The sequence below is a fragment of the Chiloscyllium punctatum genome, chromosome 12 (assembly GCF_047496795.1).
Source record: "Chiloscyllium punctatum isolate Juve2018m chromosome 12, sChiPun1.3, whole genome shotgun sequence".
In the NCBI taxonomy this organism is placed as follows: domain Eukaryota; kingdom Metazoa; phylum Chordata; class Chondrichthyes; order Orectolobiformes; family Hemiscylliidae; genus Chiloscyllium; species Chiloscyllium punctatum.
The window spans coordinates 22,558,266-22,581,270 of record NC_092750.1 but is presented as its reverse complement, the minus strand read 5'-3'; the positions used below and the strand labels follow the sequence as shown (position 1 = coordinate 22,581,270).

Genomic DNA, 23,005 nt, shown 5'->3' with positions numbered 1-23,005 from the left:
AGTACTAAATAGGGAAGGAGCATACTCTGGTCATCATACTGATGCTAACTCCTCTATAAGTCAGAAATTAATGTAGAGTTTTATTACTTTCCCTATTTAAAACATTCTACTTTCCCTTTTATTCTGAAAAAAAGCAATTTTTAAAAGACTTTATTGTTGTCCATGGCATTCTTGTGCAGACACATTTATAATTGCCTCTACATTCAGTCTCTTAGGGACAATTTTACATGATTGACCTTTTTTTTTGCAGGATCAGTTCCATATTATGATCATAGCCCACAGTGCCTGCACTGATAGTGATTCTTTCACTGGAGGATTTTACTGTAATCTCATGTCCCAACCTTTTTAAGTTCAGTTCAGAAAGTAGCAAAGGCAGGACAGTGCAGGATTTAGAAGGGCTCTTGTGGTGCAATGATGGTGGGCCAGGAGGCCTCATTTAAATTCCACCTGCTCCAGAGATGTGTAATAAACTCTCTTGGATAGAAAATATCTATCAGGAATTCAGGATATCAATTATGAGGAGAGATTAGAAAAGCTACAGCTCTTCTCCTTGGAATAGGAAGGTTTGTCAGCTGATTTAATAGAAGTATTCAAAATGATGAGGCACTTCGATAAGAGTAGATACAGAAAAATTGTTCCCTCTAGTAAGTTAATTCTTAATAGAAGGAAAAGACAAAAGATCTAGGGGAAAGATAAGCAGAATCGTTTTCACTTGAAGAGTTGATGGATGTTCTACTTAATGTGATGGTGCAAGTTAAAATTACTAATGATGTCAATAGGAAGTTGGATAGTTACATGAGGATGAGGAACTGAGGACCATAACCCCCACACTCTTGCTTTTTGTCTAAGTGTGACAGCACTTTCAAAGATCTGGTAGAGGCATAATGCATCTCCTTCTGTGCTGTAGGGTTCTGTTACAAAATTTTAGTTCTTTAATCACAAGATTCGCTCAACTGCGTGGTGGAAAAATGAGACAAAATTACTTCTGGATAGAACAAGTAGGATATTCTGCCCTGGCCCAATTCCATGAGTGTTGCACAGGAAATCTGACAGAAATTTGTCTGCGAAAAGGCATCTCAAATTCAATGGTTGTCATTTTTAACATATCAATTGGACTCTTGGGAAGCTTTCAGTTGTATTCCCTTTGGAAAGATAAGGCATAACCCTCAAAAGGCACATTGGTCATAGTTCTCTGAAAGGATAGAACAGATTTCGGACCAGGTTTGAGCTGGCTAATGTTTTTAAACTCTGTTCAAGAATGATTAAAAAAAAGGAGAGATAAAGTAGAAGTCAACAGAATACTATAATAAGATTTTATTTAGCCACAAAATCTATCTTGTTGTTTTTGCATGGAGAGAAGGGAATCAAAGTACATTCATTAATATGGTAATTTTATATATAGTGGTCGACCGCTGCAAGAACAATAATGGAGGCTGCCATCAATATGCTGCCTGTAGTCAAAGTGGGATTAACATAACCTGCACTTGCCAACCAGGGCACGAGGGTGACGGCTATTTCTGTAGCCCCATAGATCGATGTGTCGATGGCAGGAATGGTGGATGCAGCGAACATGCAATATGCATTAATATTGGACCAGTAAGTGCAAAAGATATTAGGACTGGTTAATATTATTATTTGTGAACTGAAATACATTATTAGCATCACTAAGGGCAACTTCTAACTTACTGCTGGTATATAGATCCATTTTTACAAGTGCCAAGATTAATAAAGAGTAAGTAACCAGTTGAGGGAAGAGGCTATAGACTTGTTGTTTTAACATTGGATTCCTGACTGTAACACTGATCACAGTTCTTTGGAAAAAGGTTATATTTTCATGTTCAAATTGCTAACAGTCAGCCAGCTGGCAGTTAATGAATGTCATACGTTTGGAGTCAGAATAATTTTGAGACCATGGATTGACAGACATCTCAATATGTTAAGGCACAGTTATTATCAATATACCTCGGATAATCTTTGAGGGCTGTAATGAAGAATCTTTCAATACTACCTCCCTAACCTATTATTTGAAGGGAAATTATACTGTGCCAGTCATGCTTTGAAAATAATGAATAAAATTCCATCTATCAAATGATTTTTGAAAAAAAAACTTTCAATTTAGTTAAATAAGAAGTCTAAAAGGAATTTGTCATAATTAAACCACTTTTCAAAATTGTAAAGGCATGTTTTGAAATTAACCAATATCATATGTGCTTGAATGAAATGCTTCTCTTTCCTACTTTACAGGAGGTGTAACTTTTCAAACATTTTTAAAAATGGTATTTACAGCATTAATTTTGATATTTGGTATACTCAAGAGATAGTAAATGTTCAAGTTAACTTTTATAAGATGTTCTGTAATTATGTTCTTAAAAGATATGGAGCACAATTTGAAATAGTTTTGTAACTGTAATGCTCACAATTTGTACTTCAGTTTAAACCTAGAGTTCAGATATGTTTGATGAGTAATTCATGAAATAAGTTGATTCAAAAAATTGAAAGAGGACTCTGTTGTAGAACAAACGAAGGTGTGAATGCAAAGAAGGATTCAGAGGTGATGGTATCCAATGTTTAGTAAATGCCAAACCACCGAGAGATCGTTGTCTTGAAAGGAATTTATGTCATCCTAATGCCTTTTGCAATGATCTCCATTTTCAAGGTGAGACTTTATTTTGTTATGTTGCAGCATTTTACTTAACTTTTAATTTGCTATGATGAAAGTGGTTACATAAAACATTGATTGGTTCTCTATAATGACCAATGAGACTTCAATCTGCATTGATCCAGGAAACTTCTGTTTTAATAATTGTCAATCGAAACAGGAGAAATCCTGTGCACAACTTTGGAGACAAATATTCCAAAAAAGTCTGCAGTTCAGTTGGACATGCAAAAATACATTCTTAAACTTATTCTTCTATAGGATATGGACACCACTAGTCCTATCAGCATTTATTCCCAATCCTAATTGTCATTGCTGTAGTGAGCCACCTTCCTGAAGCGCAGCAATCAGTGTTTAGCGACACCCAGCGTTAGTCACAGAGCTCCAAAATTTTGATTGAGCAACAATGAGGAGAAAGTAATATTTTTCAAAGTCAGAATATCACGAAATCCGAATGGGAATGTGGAATGTGGTAGTGCCTACAGACATTATCTTTCTCACTGATAGTTTTTGCAGGATGGGAAGATGCTATTAAAATAACCTTGGTGAGCTGCTCTTGCAGCTGATGTACATGCAGCCATGTTTTTCCAATGTTGGAGAGAGTGAGCACTCAAGATGGTGGATGTAACTTGCCCTGCAACTTAGTGAACAGTTAAGAGTCTGTTAAATGGGTCTATTGTTACATATAGAGCACTAAGATTCCTTCTTTTAGAGCAGAATTACCAAATAAATCACTCAACACCTGGAGGCCCACTCCCAGCATTGAAGAGTTTATTGAAATTACCTTGGTGGGAAGAGACCCTCTGAGAATCTAAAATGTTCTTCAACGAACAAACGAATACGTTTGTTTACATTTGTATTTAGCAAATACATAGCAATCATTAATAATCTCTATGACTCTATCAGGTGGGTCTAGATTGGGTTGGGATATCTGGTCAGCATGGACAAGTTAGACCGAAGGGTCTGTTTCCATGCTATACATCACTATGTCTCTTTGACTCTATAATTAATTACTTACACTTCCAATTAAGCTAATCATATAACTGCATGGCTAGAGATGGACAGGCTTATGGTTAACCCCTGGTCTTCCATGGTCTCATGATGTTTCTCAGACTCTGATCTCCCTTGGGACTTCTCACTACAGTGGATACCATATTCAATCACATTCCAATATACTGATTAACCATACTCCTCTTCACACACTTGCCAGCTGAATCACATTAATTGCCAATAGTTTATGACTTTTCAAATTCTGTTATGTAATTTATTATTCCTACTAATCTCATTATAAAAGGATATAAATATCTACCAATTGTTCTAAAATTCATAATATCAGTTCCAGTATAATATTAGAGAGACATATGTAAAGTTACACCAAATGTTCGAATTCTTTAGCTAATGGGTTATGAGCAGCTTCTTTCTCACCTGACCTTGGAATGTCAAACAGACACTCTCTTGTAACTGTGCCTATAACTCTTTCTTTTCACATGCTAGAATCATAGAATTCCTACAGTGTGGAAACAGGCCCTTTGGCCCAACAAGTCCACACAGACCCTCTGAAGGGTAACCCGCCCAGCCCCATTCCCCTACCCTATTATCCTATATATACCCCTGACTTTTACACATCCCTGAACACTATTGGCAATTTAGCATAGCCAATTCACATAACCTGCACATCCTTGGATTTTGGGAGGAAACCAAAGAACCCAGATGAAACCAAGAACCCAGAGGAAACCCACACAGACACTGGGATAATGTGCAAACGTCATGCAGAGGTTACAGTCGAACTGGGGTCCCTGGCGCTGTGAGGCAGCAGTGCTAACCACTGAGCCATCGTGCCACCCTTAAATGCTACAAATGGGTTGATATTTTTGTGTGCATGTAAAACTATAACTAATTTAGAATCTATACCCATGATTATTTGAAAAATCTTATTGTAACAGATTAACTAATGAAATGTAGAATTCTGATCTGAAATGTTTTATCTATTTCTTCTGCATAAACAACTGAAGCTGTATTTTCAGATGATTGAGCCCTACTATGCTATCTCAATTCTGTTACCTTGGGTCTACGGAGCTATCATTGTTCTAACTTATGCAGACTATACAAAATAAAATGTTTTCCCAAGCTCTCTAAAACTACTGTCACCTATGTTTTATTGTTTATGCCATGGGCAGCCATCAGCCATTTTGTCCTGCACTCAATCATGGCAACCCTAACACTTTCTTAAAACAATATTCGTAAACCAGTCATGTTTTTACAACAGTCAAATAGTCACCATTACAGACATTAGCTTTATTTTTCCTGATTTATTTAATTAATTGAATTCAAGTTCACAAGCTAACATGCTGGGTTTTGAAGTAATGTTTGAATTATTATTCCCGAAATATAATAGGCATAACAACTGTTCAGTCATGGAAAGCCTCAAGTACATGTCAATTCTCCGCTGGGACAGCACTGTATGAAGTCTGATTGGTGTCATGATTTGGAGATGCCGGTGTTGGATTGGGGTGTACAAAGTTAAAAATCACACAACACCAGGTTATAGTCCAACAGGTTTAATTGGAAGCACACTAGCTTTCGGAGCGTCACTCCTTCATTAGGTGGTAGTGGAGGGCTCAATCCTAACACACAGAATTTATAGCAAAAATTTATAGTGTGATGTAACTGAAATTATACATTGAAAAATTGATTGTCTGTTAAACCTTTTATCTGTTAGAATACAGTGATGATTTCACTTCTTTCATGTGTAAATCACAAAACCTTTTTTTAAAAATGATTTGGAGATGCCGGTGTTGGATTGGGGTGTACAAAGTTAAAAATCACACAACACCAGGTTATAGTCCAACAGGTTTAATTGGAAGCACACTAGCTTTCGGAGCGACGCTCCTTCATCAGGTGATAGTGGAGGGCTCGATCCTAACACACAGAATTTATAGCAAAAATTTACAGTGTGATGTAACTGAAATTATACATTGAAAAATTGATTGTCTGTTAAGCCTTTCATCTGTTAGAATACAGTGATAATTTCACTTCTTTCATGAGTAAATCATAAAACTTTTTTTTAAAGTTGCATTCTCGGGTTAGCTGTTAACAATGGTGATAGCTAGACAATATGTTGAAGGTGTTGGCCCCCTGTGTTCTCTGTCTATGACCTGATGTTTAGATTGATTCTAATCTAAAAAGTGAGATAACAGAGTTTTACATAAATTCATGGAGCTCAGAGTTCTACATGAATGCATGCAGTTTTTGAACAAAGTACAATGTAACTCTGCAAGTACAAATTCACCACACAAAATATGTGTGTGCATGTGGGTCTTTGTCTGTGTGCGTGTGTCTGTCTGGGTTGGGGGTTGTGAGTTTGAGAAAGTGTATGTGTGTGTGTAGTGAGTGCAGAGTGAGGGAATGCATGTGTGAGTGTGAGAGTGTGTGTCTGTAAGGGTGTGTGTGGGTGTCTGTGTGCGTATGTGTGTATAGGAGTGCCGGTGTGTGTGTGTGAGTGTGTATGTGTGTAGGAGCATCTGTGTGTGTGTATAGTGCAATGGTGGTCACCTGTAATGTGACATGAACCCAAGGTCCCAGTTGAGGCCCTCCCTATGGGTACCGAACTTGGCTATCAGCCTCTGCTCAGCCACTTTTCGCGTCCCGAAGTCCGCCTTGGGGGATGGTCACCCGAAGGTCCAAGGTCGAATGTCCTGGACCACTGAAGTGTTCCCCAACTGGGAGGGAACCATCCTGTCTGTTGATTGTTATGCAGTGCCCATTCATCCGTTGTCGTAGCCTTTGCTCGGTTTCCCCAAAGTACCATGCCTCCGGGCATCCTTGCCTGCAACGTATAAGATAGACAACGTTGGCTGAGTCACATGAGTACCTGCCATGTACATGGTGGGAGGTGTCCCCATGTGTAATGGTGGTATCTATGTCCACACTCTGACATTCAGAATGCAACTATTTTAAAAAAGGTTTTGTGATTTACACATGAAAGAAGTGAAATTATCACGGTATTCTAACAGATGAAAGGCTTAACAGACAATCAATTTTTCAATGTATAATTTCAGTTACATCACACTGTAAATTCTGTGTGTTAGGAATGAGCCCTCCACTACCACCTGATGAAGGAGTGACGCTCCGAAAGCTAGTGTGCTTCCAATTAAACCTGTTGGACTATAACCTGGTGTGTGATTTTTAACGAATTAGTCTCACTTCCCCTTGAAAGGAATAAATCTAATAAAGACCTCACCCTTCTAGTTTCCAGCTGACTAGTCTGCATGAAAAGTGCAAATATGTAGTTGTTAGGTGAGGTCAGTGTTGGGCTTGGTTGTGATGCCCCACCTAGGGTGAATAGGATGCTGATAATCCAAACTATATCTGAGCTCACTTAGGGAGGGAAAGAAAAAAATCAGAACATTACCAGTAAATCATTACTGTGTACACACTGTCTCAAGATTGTAACCAACAGCTTCTTACATGCTTAGTGGTTGTGAACATCAACATCTAGGACGCTGTTCTATTGGAGGTTTCAGGGGAATAATAAATAATTCAATTGTGATGTCATATCACAGGCACTTTGTGAAATGACCACGAGCCACTCAGATGTGTATGTATTTAGCAATGTTGTTTTTTTCCCAGATAAAACAGCTGGAGTATTCCATTTGCAGTCACCCATTGGGAAATATAGATTTACCTTTGAAGGTGCAACAGCTGCCTGCAATGCTGAGGGGGCTACTCTGGCAAGTTTTGATCAACTTGCTACTGCCCAGCAGGTAAATATCTACACAAACAAGGTATTTAGCAAACGTCAAGCTGTTTAACAGAGGTCTATTTTCCATATGTCCATGTGGTTATACAGACACTTTATATTTAATATCACTAAGAGTATTTAGGTTTTGAAGGATTGTGTAAAATTGATGTATTTCAACTTTTGTCAAAATACCTGGAGTGGTTTCTCCTAAAATAGGTGATTGTAAGTTCACCGCGGACAAAGGAACATAGGAAGCAAGTGCGCCATTCAGCCTGCCTACTCTTCAACGCAATCACAATGCTTTTTATTCACCCTATCCCCAATAAGCTTGTATTTTATTGGTAATCAGAAATCTTACCAATCTGTACTCTGAACATGCTCAAAGACTGAGATACCATCGGTAGAGAATACCAAAGTTTTACAACCATCTGGGTAAAACAATTCCTCTTCATCAATAATTTAAATAGCACTGGCCCGTCCTCTGTTTTCAGACTACCCAACCATGGGAAACATCTTACCTGCATCTACCCTGTCTATCACTTTAAGTATTTTGTAAGCTTCAATAAGATCACCTCTCATTCTTCAAAACTCTACAGCATACAGGCCCAGTATGCCCAAATTTGCCACCTTGGGAATAAGTCTAATGAACCTTTGTAGCATTCCCTCTACGGCAATAATATCTTTGCCAGGTTAAGGGGGCCAAAAGTGCACACAGTAATCCAGGTGCGATCTGACAAAATCCCTGTACCATTGAAGCAAGTTTTTTTTTATCCCTATACTATAGGGATACAGGGAGAACTAGCCATTTGGTTACATAACTGGCTTGAAGGTAGGAGACAGAGGGTGGTGGTGGAGTCGCTTTTCAGACTGGAGGCCTGTGACCAGCGATCTGCCTCAAGGATCGGTGCATGGTCCACTGCTTTTCATCATTTATATAAATGATTTGGATGTGAACATAGGAGGTATGGTTAGTAAGTTTGCAGTTGACACCAAAATTAGTGGAGTAGTGGAGAGTCAAGAACGTTACCACAATGTACAATGGGACTTTGATCAGGTGGGCAGGTGAGCCGAGGAATGGCAGATGGAGTTTATTTAGATAAATGGGAGATGCTGCATTTTGGAAAAACAAAATCAGGGCAGAACTTATACACTTAATGGTAAGGTCTTGGGGAATGTTGCTGAATAAAGAGAACTTGGTGTGCAGCTTTGTAGTTCCTTGAAAGTAAAGTCACAAGTAGATAGGATAGTGAAGACTGTGGTTTGGTATGCTTGCCTTTATTAGTCAATGCATTGAGTGTAGGAGTTGCAAAGTCATATTGCAACTGTAGACGGCATTGGTTAGGCCACTTTTAGAATACTGTATTCCATTCTGGTCTCCCTGCTATAGGAAGGATGTTGTGAGACTTGAAAGATTTCAGAAAACATTTAGAGGGATGTTGCCATGGTTGGTGGGTTTGAGCTATAGGGAGAGACTGAACAGGCTGGGGCTATTTTCCCTGGAGTGTCAGAGGCTGAGGGGTGACCTTATAGAGGTTTACAAAATCATGAGGGGCATGGATAGGGTGAATAGCCAAGGTCATTTCCCCAGGATAGGGGAGCCAAAAACCAGAGGGCATTTGTTTAAGGTGAGAGGGAGATAATTTAAAAGGGACCTGAGAGGCAACTTGTTCACGCAGAGGGTGGTGTGAGTATGGAATAAGCTGCCAGAGGACATGGTGGAGGCTGGTCCAATTATGATATTTAAAAGGAAACTATAGGGTATATAAATAGGAAGGATATGGACCAAATCCTGGCAAATGGGACTGGATCATTTAGGATATCTGTTCAGCATGGATGAGTTGGACCAAGAGGTCTGTTTCCATGCTGTATATTTCTATGACTCTATGATCTTCATATTAACCTTCAGTGATTTATTAACAAAGACACTTATATCCACTTTCACAACTCCATTTTCCAAACTCTTACAATTTAAGAAATATTCTGCACACTTCTTCTCCTGCCACAATGGATAGCTTCACAATTTTCCGTTGTATTCTGTTTTTCAGGTTTAGTCCATTTACTAAGTCTGCCCAGGTCCTCCTAAAAGCAGTTTACATTCCTCACAAAACACATTCCAATTAGCTTTGTAATATCCACAAACTTCTAAATATTAACTACAGAAATAATATACTGGGAATTCTAGAAATCTGAAACAAAAACAGAAAATGTTGGAAGTGCTGTGCAGATCAGGCTGTACTTGTGGAGAGAGAAAGTGTTCACTTTTCAGATTGAAGAGCTCCCTTCATGAACTGTCTAACACTTTAATTTATCTTGCACAGTTTGGTTACCACCTTTGTGTTATTGGATGGATGGCCGATAAGAAAGCCGGATATCCCACAACCCATATAAATCCTAACTGCGGCTCCAACAAGATTGGTATAATGGATTATGGAGTTCAGACTAATCTCAGTGCTCTTTGGGATGCTTACTGCTTTAGAGAGGAAGGTAAGCAAGGAATTGAATGCATTCCTTAGTTAAATTTACTATTCTAAATAAAAGATGTAAAGCAGCATTTGATTTACTAAATATTTAAGTTACACTAATTAGTTGGTATTTTTCTGGCACAATTACTTTATAGATATTCAATGTGTATGTAAGGAAGGCTTTGTCGGTGATGGTTATTCCTGCAATGGGAACCTTGTGGAAGTGCTTTCCAGTAACTCCAATTTTTCAGTCTTTTATTCTGTGAGTATTACTTCTGTATGACTTTAATTTTATGTTTACAAATATGATCAGCAGTGCATATCATTATTTCCTCTTTCTTGTTAGAAATTGTTAGATTATGCCAATGCAACTGAAGAAGGAATGAAATTCCTGGAATTCCTATCAAATGAGACAACCAATGAAACCTTGTTCGTGCCCTTAAATTCTGGTTTTAGAGTAAATGAGGTAAAAAGAAATTATTTCCCGAGTGTTCCCTTCCTACTTTATAAAGATCAAATATACAATTGAGAATAGAAGTGATGTGGAAATTTGTTATCGATTCATTATGCTTGTTAAAAGTGGTTGAGAGAAGACTTTTAAGCTAGAGCAGCAGAACATTTTCAGTAAAACCATGTAATCTTTAACATGCACCCTTTAGCTGCAAGCATTGCCTTAATCTCAACCTAAAGGCGCTGTAGGAATCAAAGTTGCTATTGTTAATGGAACTGTTGCTCCAGCAATGTAGTAGTCCCCCAGTGCTTCATTAACATGCCAGGTCAGGTGGTGGGTTATAGCATGAACTCACATCCTTCTACCTGAAAGTGTGCTGACAAATTGAGCCAGTATTTCAATGACAAGTAATTGCAGTCACAAAACTTTGGTGCAAAATTATCACTTCATAATTTCTTATTGTATCTAGACCTTGTCATGGAGGGATCTTGAAAACCATATCTCTAGAAACAATAGTTTTATCTACTATGATGAGTTGAGTGCTGATACACCCATTTCATCCAGGCTGGGATATGATCTTCTTATTGATGAAACTGGACCTGCAAATCAGACTCTCTTCAATGTAAGTGATAGTAGAGCTTTTCTGTTGAAAAGACAAAACCTGCTGCCTTTAAATTTGAAAAATGTAATACATTAAAACCTATTTCTAGCAGTAACATGTGCAGAAAAACATTGCTGTGTTCCTTTAAAAAAGGAAGTTGTTTTTACAAAATCCTGTAAAAGAGCCGGGAAAGTGGTCTTATTTTAATTGACTGCCAGGTAGACTACTTTGCTAATTCCATACTTCTTGTATATACAAAAGCTGAAGTCTGTGAAAATTTCAATACCTAATTTGCACTTTAATCCTTTTATTAAAAGGAAAAACTACACATCCTGGAAATCTGAAATAAAAATCAAAATGCAGGTATTAGGTCAGTCAGTATCTGAGAAGAGAAGAGAACAGTGTTAGGGTTTGAATCATGGCATATTCAGGGAAAATAAAATGAACTATAAGAAAGCCTGTTTATAGGGGAAAAGGAGAACAGTAAGGGTTTGTGTATGGGCTGGTGTAGGGAAGTCTTCGGACTGGCCTGGATAAAAATAATGATACATTGCTTCATTAGACACAGAATTGTAAACAGGAAAAGACAAGACAAAACACAAAGAAGGGAGGAGTAAAAAAAAAGGCCTCTGAAAGTAAAATTCTGACAAGAGTGTAAATTTCCATGTGGCAAAAAACAAGAACAGACAGCAAGCTTTCAAGCATAGTATTCTCCACATATGTCCTTTCCACTCAATATTTCTATGATACAATATAAGAATTGTAGATAAATAGAGTCCAAGTCTACAATTTTAACAAGAGTTTTTTTTATCAGTTAACCTCCATTTAAAGAAAACACATTCAACTGATTATTAGCTCACTATATTCGCACAAATTCATATTTAATGAATCCATAATTAATACATCCATCCCCAGCCCCTCTTTCCAACAGATCTCAGCCATCCTTTCAGACCGTATTAAATGATTACTGACTCAACCAATCACGATGCAGAGATCTTCCAGTAACAGTGATGTTATGCACATCATTGTTAATTGCAATGATCCTTGCACTCTGACCTTATTGCCCTTTCAGCTGAGACTTCTGATGCTGTTTGGAACAAGGATGCCTCGGTGCAGTGATGCAGGAGATGACTGTCAAAGAGGAGCAACACAGCAGGCATATAATATTAGCTGCCATCTTCAGCTCAGCATTTATAGGTCTCAAGATTTTCACCAGGGTTGTTGGGTGAGGGAGAGGGTGAGTGAGACTGGAGGTGAGATGGCAGCAGCTAGTCACATTTTTTTGGGGTAGTGAATAGTCTGGGTAGACAGTGGTTCTGGACATTTAGTGGTGTTTGTGGAGATGTGAGACATATCAGTTCAACTTCTCACAGGATCAGAAAGCCCGCCCTACAGAGATGGAATTAGCATTCTAAGCATTCTGACCTGCAAGTTGAGCAATGTTACAGTGTTGTTCACAGTGTACATTAAACAGGTGTGGAGGTTAGTGGTTAAGTTAATTATTATTTATTGTGTTATACCAGAGATTACACAGAGCAAGGTTTCTGGGCTAAGTAGCACAAATCTGAGCTTAGAGTCTGGGACATTTACGCAATGTCTTGTGCAGCCCGAATCAGCTGATTCAACATTTAACATTTCCTTGGCATTAAAAGTGCATGTCCACGCGTGGGAACTTCCAGTGGGTCCAAGCGTAAACTTGTCACTCCCAATTTGGGAAGGATTTATTTTCAACTAGCAATCTGGCTCTTCACCATGTCATTTTACTATTGATTGTTGAAGAGTATTCTGCAGATTCTTCAGACTACTTGTTTGCTTTCCTAATCGACCATATTTTCCAATAGCCTTTTGCCATAATTTCCCTGACTGAACTATGGTGGGTGAATTTCCCAATAAATGAGGCCCTATTGGGGCACAGCATTCAAACTACAGCTGCAAGACAAGTTTAGTTTATAATCCAGTACTCTGGATCGCACACTTGACCTGTCACTTTCATTCAGATTTTTGCTGAATGCTACTTAAACAAGCTAATTTGTACACAGTGAACAATATTGTAACAGTGCTCAACTTCTAGGTCAGAATGCTTAGAATGCTGATTCCATCAATGTAGGGCTGGCTTTCTGATCCTGTGCTCCTAGCAATGAGCTGAATGCAGGAAATGTGGTGCAGCTGCAGTCTGATTTCTGAGCTATTATTTTAATATTAATTTTAATGTGCAAAGGAAGTCACAGACCCTTGACTTGCAATTTCCTGTCACGAGTGTGGCTCCCAGCTGAGAGCACTAGATCTCAAACTGCTCTCTTGTGGGTTGTTGAATTTCAATTCTACCTCACTTGACATTATTTATGTATCTAAATCAGTAACACATTTGAAGGTATTAGCTGGAATTTGCTCACAGATAATATTCCATATCTGGTACAGTAAATGCAGTGCAGAAAGAAATTTAAATTCAATAGGAATATTCATGAGTTGTAAACATTAATTATTTTGCTTTATTAGTGTTTTAGCTATTACGTGAAGGCTAAATTAGGCTTTGAAATTAAGAACAAATAGCATGTCAGAAGATATATTCAGTTATCAAACTCATTCCATCTTGGCTGCAGTACAACTTCTTCACTCACCCACCATCACAATTGAGATGTCACATTGCTTACGTAATAACAATGAATCCATAAGGTCAGCATTTTTCTAAGCGTTCCAGCCCTCCAACCCTGTCTTGGTAATTGTAGGTAAAAAGAGGTAATTGTAGACCCATTAAGTTAGGCATCAATTTAGTGAGCCTGCTGTGAATAATTAGTAGATTTATATTTCCGAGTCATTTATGGGATGACACTATTTGTAGTTTCCTACTTTAGAATATATTGCCAGAATTCGTTAATACCACAATTGCTTTTGCAAATTGGTCATGGACAATCAGTAATTATAATGCAACCCCCTCAGGTCCTTTACCTATTCAGCAGTCTTGAACACAATGCTCTATAACATATACACACACATACTTGTTATTATACCAATCCTTTTCTTTAATACATTCATGAGATGTGGTCATTGTTGGTTAAGCCAACATTTATTGTCATATAGAATTCCTACAGTGTGGAAACAGGCCACTCGGCCCAACAAGTCCACACCGACCCTCTGAGTAACCCACCTCGACCCATTCTCCTGCTACTCTACATTTACGCTGAACTAATGCACCTAACCTATACATCCCTGAAAGCTAAGGTCAATTTTAGCATGGCAAATTCACCTAACTTGCACATCTTTGGATTGTGGGAGGAAACGTGTGCTAACTCCACACAGACAGTTGCCCGAGGCTGGAATCAAGCACTCGTCTTTGACGCTGTGAGGCAGCAGTGCTAACCACTGAGCTGCCCTATCCCTAATTGCCCATCTGAAGGTGATGGTGAGTTGCCTTTTTGAACCACAGCAGTCCTTGAGATGCAGGGACACCCACAGTGCTCTAAGAAAGGAAATTCCAGGATTTTGACTAAGCAATAAAAAGAAACAACAATATAGCTTCAAGTCTGAGTGCCTCAAGTTCTATTTATCAACGTTAAAAGACGCGGGCCAGTTTCAGGCTCATGGATCCATCACAAACAGTCAAGATGCTCCTCATAACTAATTGTTTCTCTGTCTCCGTGTGTGTGTGAGTGAGTGAGAGAGACAGAAAGAAAGAAAGAGAAGAGAGAGAGAGAGAGAGAGAGAGAGAGAGAGAGAGAGAGAGAGAGAGAGAGAGAGAGAGAGAGCTTCCTTGTTAATATTTTATGTGGAACTTTGTCAAAGCCTTTTCACATTATCATGCTCACTAGCATTTCAAGGATTCACCAGTTTTATACTATCTTCAAGAGGACAACAAAAGCAATGACAGGACCATTTTTGGTTAAAAGTGGCGTAAATCTATCTTTAACAACCATTTCTAGTGGCCTGTTTAATAATTGAATTCAAACAAATATGTCTATAGTTTTCTAGTTCAACTTGCTAGAGTCGGAGTCATACAATATAGAAATAGGCCCTTTAGCCCACCATGTCTATGCTAACCAACAAACACCAAACTATACTAATCCCATTGACCCTTATTTGATCCATGGGCCTATTATGCCCTGGCATTTTATGTACTCATCCAGATAATTCCCAACTGTTGAGAGACTACCTGCCTCCGCCACCCTCTCAGGCAGAACATTTTATATTTCTACCACCCTCTTGGTGAAAAAATAATCTCACCAATCTCCTCTAAATGACTTAATCCTCATCTTAAATTTATACCCTCTGGTCATAGCATGCCTGCCACAATGAGAAGATGCTCATAATCTACTCTATCTATGATTTGGAGATGCCAGTATTGGACTGGGGTGTACAAAGTTAAAAATCACACAACATCAGGTTATAGTGCAACAGGTTTAATTGGAAGGACTTATATTCGAACCGCTGCTCCTTCATCAGGTGGTTGTAGAGTATAAGATTGTAAGACACAATTTATAGCAAAAGTTTACAGTGTGATGTAACTGAAATTATACTTTGAAAAAGACCTGGATTGTTTGTTAAGTCTCTTGTCTGTTAGTAAAGAACTGAAACCAACATGGTCATTCTATGTAAATCGCAAAACTTTTTTAAAAAGTTACATTCTCAGGTGAACTTTAACAATTGGTGTCATGTTGGCCCAGATAATGTATTGAAGGTGTGAGCTTCCCTGTGTGAGACCGTCTGTGCCACCATGGTCAGACTAATTCTAATCTAAAAAAAACAGATTTACAAAATCTTACATGGATTCATGAGCAAAGTAAAATGTAATTCTGCAAGTACAGATTCACCCCACAAACATATATGTGCATGGGTGGGGGTGGGGATTTATGGGTGTCTGTGAGGGAGTGTGTGTGTGTGTGTGAGAGTGAGTGTAAAGTGGTACAAGTCTGTGAGAGGGTATGTGTGAGAGTGCATGTGAGAGCGTATGAGAGAGAGTCTGTGAGAATGTGTGTGTAGCACTCCTACACACACACACACACACACACACACACACACACACACACACACACGCGCAGCCCCTCTGTCATATACTCCCACACGCACCCTCTCACAGACTTATACCTCTTTACACTCTCACTTACACACACACACACACACACTCTCTCACAGACACCCATAAACCCCCACCCCCACCCAGAAACACCCATGCATAATGCACATATGTGTTTTTGGGGTGAATCTGTACTTGCAGAATTACATTTTACTTTGCTCAAAACTACATGAATCCATGTAAGATTCTGTAAATCTGTTTTTTAGATTAGAATCAGTCTGACCATTGTGGCACAGACAGTCTCACACAGGGGAGCTCACACCTTCAATACATTATCTGGTTCAACATGACACCAATTGTTAAAATTCACCTGAGAATGTAACTTTTAAAAAAGTTTTGCAATTTACATAGTAAAGAACTGATACTGACATGGTCATTCTAACAGACAAGAGACTAAAACAATCCAGGTCTTTTACTATATTTAATTTCTATATATAATTTCAATCCCAGCCTATTCACTGTCTCCCCATGACTGAGACTTTTCATCCAAGACAACATCCTAGTGAATCTCCTCTACATCATTTCCATGTCAATCTTTCCAAAAGTGTGGCGGCCAGTACTGCACACAGTATTCTATCTGTGGCTTAATCAGTGTGTTATAAAGTTGTTGCAAGATTCCCTTGCTTCTATATTCGACAGCTGAAAACTGTTGCTGGAAAAGCGCAGCAGGTCAGGCAGCATCCAAGGAGCAGGAGAATCGACGTTTCGGGCATAAGCCCTTCTTCAGGAATTATGCCCAAAAAATCGATTCTCCTGCTCCTTGGATGCTGCCTGACCTGCTGCACTTTTCCAGCAACACATTTTTCAGCTCTGATCTCCAGCATTTGCAGTCCTCACTTTCTCCTTCTATATTCGACACCTTGGCTAATGAAGACAAGGGCCCCATATGCCACCTTCACCACTTGTCTACTTGTGATGACACCTCCAGGGATCTACCATTCATTGAGTATATCCTTCCCTTTTTAGATCTTCCAAAATGCATCACCTCACACTAATCAGGACTAAATTCTCTGTCATTTGTCTGCCCAATTTACCAGCTGATCCATATCAGACTGTAACCTGAGACTATCCTCCTCACTGATTGACATTACCACCGATTTTCATGTCAGCTACAAACGTACTAGTTATATTTCTACATTCACATTAATGTATGTAAACGTACATAACAACAGCAAGGATCCCAGCACCAACCCCTCTGGTGTACCGCTAGTCACAGGCTTACAAAAACATCTCTCCGTTATTACCTTTTGCCTCTTAACTGCAAAACAGATTCAAGTTTACCAACTTTCCTTGGATCCCATAAGCTCTTACCATTTTTCAGAGGCCGTACTGAAGTCCATCTAAATTAACTGCACTACCCTCATCAATATATTTAGTTACCTTTCCAAAAAAAAACCTCAACTAGAATTAACCAAACAGGATTTCCCTCTGACAAATCCATGCTGACTATCCCTGATAATCCCTGTCTTTCCAAGTTTTGATTAATCCCATCCCTTTTTTTTTCCCCAATAATTTCTCTACCACTGACATCAGACTAATTGATCTATAAATCCCTGGCCTATCTCTACTGCCCTTCTTGAACAAAAGGAACCACATTGGCTATCTTGCAGTCATCTGGTACTTTGGCTTGGGGCAGCAAAGGATTAAATATGTCTGCCAAGGCCTGAGCAATTTCCTTCTTTGCCTCCCAAAGCAGTATGGGTTACATCTCATCAGGCCCTGCAGATTTATGCACACCAAAACATCTAATACCTCCTCCTTTTTAATCTTAACATGTTTCAAACCTCACCATCCTAACTGAAATCCCAGCTGCAATGGCTTTCTCCTCTGTAAATACAGATGAGAATTACGCATTTAAGGTTTCACCCACATCCACTGGCTCCATGCACAGGCTGTGCCTTTGGCCTCTCATAGATCTCACTCTTTCCCTGATAATCCTCTTGCTCTTAATATACTGACAAAATGCCGTGGGTTTGTTTTAATCCAATCTGCCAAAGATACTTCATTGCTGCTCTTGCCTGCCTCAATTCCTTTTTTGAGCAATCTCCTGCATTTGAAGGGCCTCCCCGGTTTTTAATGCACCGTACCTAGCATTTGCTTCCTGTCTCTTTATCAAACTTCTAATATCCCTTGATATCCAGTATTCCCTGGACTTGCAGCCTTTGCCCTTCACGCTGGCCCTGAATTCTCACTCTACTTTTTTTAAAAAGATTCCTACTTTCCAAATGTAAGTTGGAAGTGACCTGCAAGTAATTGTTCCTAGACTGTTTGTCAGAGTTATGGTCAATATCCCCGAAATGCTTGGCCACTGAGACTTCAACAATTTGGCCAGCTTCATTCTGTAGGATTAGGTCGAACAGTGCTTGATTTCTAGTAGGACTATCATGTATTGGCACAAAAGGTTCTCCTTGATGCACTTTGAAAATTCCACCCCAGCTAATCTTTTCACACTAAGACGATTCCAGTTAACATTAGCAAAGTTGAAATCCTCTCTAAGCATAATCCTATTCCTTTCATGCCTTTCTGTGATTGATCAAAAAATCATTAGAGCATGGTCACTCACTGGTTAGCACTGCTGCCTCACAGCACCAGGGTCCCAGGTTTGATTCCAGCCTTGGACGACTGTCTGTGTGGAGTTTGCACATTCTCCCTGTGTCTGCGTGGGTTTCCTCCCACAATCCAAAGATGTGCAGGTCAGGTGAATTGGCCATGCTAAATTGCCCATAGCGTTAGGTGCATTCGTCAGAGGGAAATGGGTCTGATTGGGTTGCCCTTCGGAGGGTCAGTGTGGACTGGCTGGGCCAAAGGGCTGGTTTCCACACTGTAGGGAATCTAATCTATATTACGGGAACATCCCAACCTGACCTAGTCCCATCTGCCAGCATTTGGCTCATATCCCTCTAAACCCTTCTTATTCATATACACATCCAGATGCCTTTTAAATGTTATAATTGTACCCACCTCCACCACTTCCTCTGGCAGCTTGTTCCATACACGCAGTGCCCTCTGCATTAAAAGGTTACCCCTCAGGTCCCTTTTAAATCTTGTCCCTCTCATCTTAAACATATGCTCTCTAGTTTTGAATTCCCCATCCTATTAAGAAGATCTTGGCTATTTACCCTATCCATGCCCCTTAACGATTTTATAAATCTCTATAAGGTCACCCCTCAGCCTCTGACGCTCCAGGGAAAAAAGCCCCAGCCTCTTCAGCCTCGCCTTAAAGCTCAAATCCTCCAATTCTGGCAACATCCTTGTAAACCTTTTCTGCAGCCTCTCAAATTTAACAACATCTTTCCTGCAGAAGGGCAATCAGAATTGCATGCAGTATTCCAAGGGGCCTCACTAAACTCCTGTACAGCTGCAACATGACCTCCCAACCCCTATACTTAATGTTCCAACCAATGAAGGCAAGTGTGCCAAACATCACCTTCATTATCCTGTATACCTGCGACTCCACCTTCCAGGAACTATGCACCTGCACCCATTAAGTCTCTTTGTTCAGCAACACTCCCCAGTGTTCTATCAGTAACTAAGTAAGTCCCGCCCTGGTTTGCCTTACTAACATAAAACATCTCACATTAAACTCTAAAATCTCAATTAAACTCCATCTGCCACTCCTCAGCCATTTTTATACCATCAAAATCGGAGATAATAATCTTCACTGTCCACTACACAGCCTATTTTGGTGCCATATGCAAATTTATTAACTATGTGTCATACATTCACATTCAAATCATTTATACAAGTGATGAAAAACGGGGTGAATCCAGCTCTAATCCTTGTGTCACACCACTGGTCACTGACCTCCAGTCCAAAAAGCGACCCTCTACCACCCTCCTACTATCATGCCAATTTTATATCCAATTGGTTAGTACTGCTGCCTCACAGCACCAGAGACCCAGGTTGAATTCCCACCTCAGGCAACTGTCTGTGTGGAGTTTGCACATTCTCCCGGTGTCTGCGCGGGTTTGTTCCAATTTCCTCCCACAGTCCAAAAATGTGCAGGTTAGGTGAATTGGCTATGCTAAATTACCCATAGTGTTAGGTGAAGGGGTAAATGTAGGGAAATGGGTCTGGGTGGGTTGCTCTTCGGAGGGTCGGTGTGGACATGTTGGGCCGAAGGGCCCGTTTCCACACTAAGTAATCTAGATTACTTAATCCCTCTGGATTCCTTGTGATCTAACCCTATCATATCTGCTCTCCATTTCCCTCTAACTATGAAGAGGCCTGTAGTATAATCCCTTTTTTAAATTGTAAGCTCTCCCCAAATTACTTCATTCAAAAACTCTTCAAAATATCCTCCCTCCTTACTGCAGGGATTGTTTCCTTTATCAATAATGCAATGCACCCATCTCTCTCACATCTCCCCCCATTACACCCAAACTTCTCTCCTGAAATATTGAGTTGCCAGTCTGTTCTTTCTTCAGCTGCAGCAGAGATTGCAACCATATCGTATTCTCACTGATCAACGTTCTTACCAGTCAAGTTCCTTCTATTAAAATAGATACAGTTTAGATTTCTGGACCTCCCACGTGCCTTATCCTGCCCATCCTTCTGGACTGTCCTAGCATTCCTGTATGTGATTGGATCTTGCTCCCAACTTAACATTTACTGTGCCCTATCCCCCGTTATTGTTCTTTTAAACAAAAGATAATGAGAACAATTGTAGACCCCAGGAAGCTATAAAATGTTGTAGCCAGAACATGCCGCAGCAGAGCCCCCATTCTTCACTGTGACATCTGTAATTGTTGTACACTGCTGGACATGAACATCAAATGCACTCATCTGGAATTTCTATATTAGCAAAGGCATTAAGTCATTTCACAAATTGGCATGGGCAAGCAGTTGGACTTACCACATCATCTCGCCTGCTCTCAGCCTAATCCTCATTCCACATCAACCCTTCAACAATGTACTTTGTTCAGTGACACTAATGACCAGCATGCTTCTACCAGCTTGCTTCATCTGTAAATACATGTACACACATGTATCTACATAGAATGCATCTTAAAATTCTTAGCATGTTTACTTAGCATTCACTCATTTTGCACTTAATCGAGGCTGCCAGCTTCTATCCACTTCATTATTTTCTTGGTGTATACTTACCGATCTCAGCACTGATTTACGGAACGCCAGTCTCAGTGGGGGTGCATTGCTTTTTTAGTGCTCAGCATCTTTATTGCTCAATTACACGTTGCCAGCTTTATGGCACATATTGGTTTTTAGCATAAAGGGAGAGGCAGGTAGCTTGTCCTGACAGGAGAACAGAACAGTCAATGATGTGGATGCTTTGCTATGTGGCACCATGCTACAGTAATGTCAAACCTGCAGCATGTATGTGCCAGTTCGTGCAGCAAACACTGTTTCAAGCAAATGGTCATATGTAAAAGTGAAAGGGGAGAAGTCCCTAGTGGAATGAAGGGGGACTACATTCAGTCAGTATGTAGCACCCAAGTCGTGGGACTTGTCCCTTGAGACAAGAGAGGGATTAGGTATGATGGTAATGGACGAGCAGGGAGATGTGCAGAGACTGAGAAAGTGGGTGAGAGCTGTTGAAAGGACATAATACATGCAATAGTTAGTTTCAAATGAACATACTAACAAGGAGCAGACGTAAGCCATTTGGCCCTTCAAGCCTGCTCTGCCATTCAAGACGACCATGGCTGATGTCAGTGTTGCAAATTCAATATTTCCATCAATTCACAAGAAACTATGATCCTTTTGCCTAACGAGAACCAATTCACCCCAACCTTAAAAATATTCAATGATCCCATCACCACCACTTTCTGATGCTCAGAGCTCCAAAGTTGCACAACTCTCAAAACAAAATCCCCTTATTTCTCTATCTTGAAAGGCTGACCTTTCAGTTTTAAAACAGTGTCCTAAAATTCTGAACTCACCTACAAGAGTAAACATCCTTTTCCCGTCCACCTTTTCCGGACCATTGACAATCTTATAAACGTCAATCATATCACATCCTACTACTTCAAACTCAAGTGAAAACAAGCCTAGCTTTTCCAATCTTTCTTCTTAAGACTGCCCACTTGTTCCAGGTATCAATCCGGTAAACTTCCTCTGAATGATCTCCAAATGCATTTACATCCTTAAATAAGGAGACCAAAACTACATATAGTTTGAGAAATGTAGCCTGAACAATGTCCTGAATAATATTCAAATCACCAATAATTATTGATGCCCTTTGCAAAGCCTCCACTTTTGCCTAGCTTCCTGTACTCCTTGAATGTCTTACAGCCCTCACATTCAAAGCCCAATCCTCATTATGTTTCAGCCATATCTCTGTAATGGCTATGAGATCATATTTATTCACTTCAATGTGCACTAGCAATTCATTTCCAATGCCACAAATGCAACAAGATACAAAGCCTTTATTTTAATTTTTTTGTCTTATCTTTTTCCAGCAACTAGTCTTGACTGCAGATATATTCTTTTTCTCACATCCCTTCCTGTGATTCTGTGGCCTTCAGTTTCAACATCAGCATTTTGATTTACTGTCTTAACTTTATCCCTCAAGTTGTTACATTTGCCCAAGGTTGATCCCTCACCACCTCCCCTCAAGCCCTCATACCCCTTTTTTTGCCACCCCACTGTGGTTTAAAGCCCTATCTACATCCTTAGGCATGCAATCTGTGAGAACACCAATTCCAGTGCTGTTCAGGTCTAGACCATCCCAAAAATTTACTGACCCCAGTTTTCCCGTTACTGTTGCCAGTGCCAATGAACTAGAACCCACTTCTTACACACTGTTGTTTGAGCCACACATTTGTTTCTCCACATCTGCTCATCCTGTCCATTTTCACATGGCTCAGGGAGCAAGACAGAGATTGTCACCTTTGAAGTGGTGTTCAGTTCTGGTCGCCACATTACAGGAAGAATGTGGAGGCTTTGGAGAGGGTGCAGAAGAGGATTACCAGGATGCTGCCTGATTGGGGGGGTATAACCTATAAGAACAGGCTAGAAAAGCTCGGTTATTTTTGCTGGAGCGGCAGAGACTAAGGAGAGTTGTGA

The 23,005-nt window shown here is 39.8% G+C and overlaps 1 protein-coding gene across 2 annotated transcripts in view; it reads left to right on the top strand.

The window, feature by feature from the left end:
* stab1 (stabilin 1) overlaps positions 1 to 23,005 on the top strand; it is a 282,900-nt gene that overhangs the window by 251,526 nt on the left and 8,369 nt on the right. For both annotated transcript variants that reach the window (XM_072582082.1, XM_072582081.1), the window contains exons 59-65: positions 1,403 to 1,596; positions 2,515 to 2,656; positions 7,286 to 7,419; positions 9,716 to 9,881; positions 10,015 to 10,121; positions 10,206 to 10,325; positions 10,780 to 10,932. In XM_072582082.1, the coding sequence (XP_072438183.1) occupies positions 1,403 to 1,596; positions 2,515 to 2,656; positions 7,286 to 7,419; positions 9,716 to 9,881; positions 10,015 to 10,121; positions 10,206 to 10,325; positions 10,780 to 10,932 (1,016 nt within the window). The remainder of the gene's footprint in view (positions 1 to 1,402; positions 1,597 to 2,514; positions 2,657 to 7,285; positions 7,420 to 9,715; positions 9,882 to 10,014; positions 10,122 to 10,205; positions 10,326 to 10,779; positions 10,933 to 23,005) is intronic.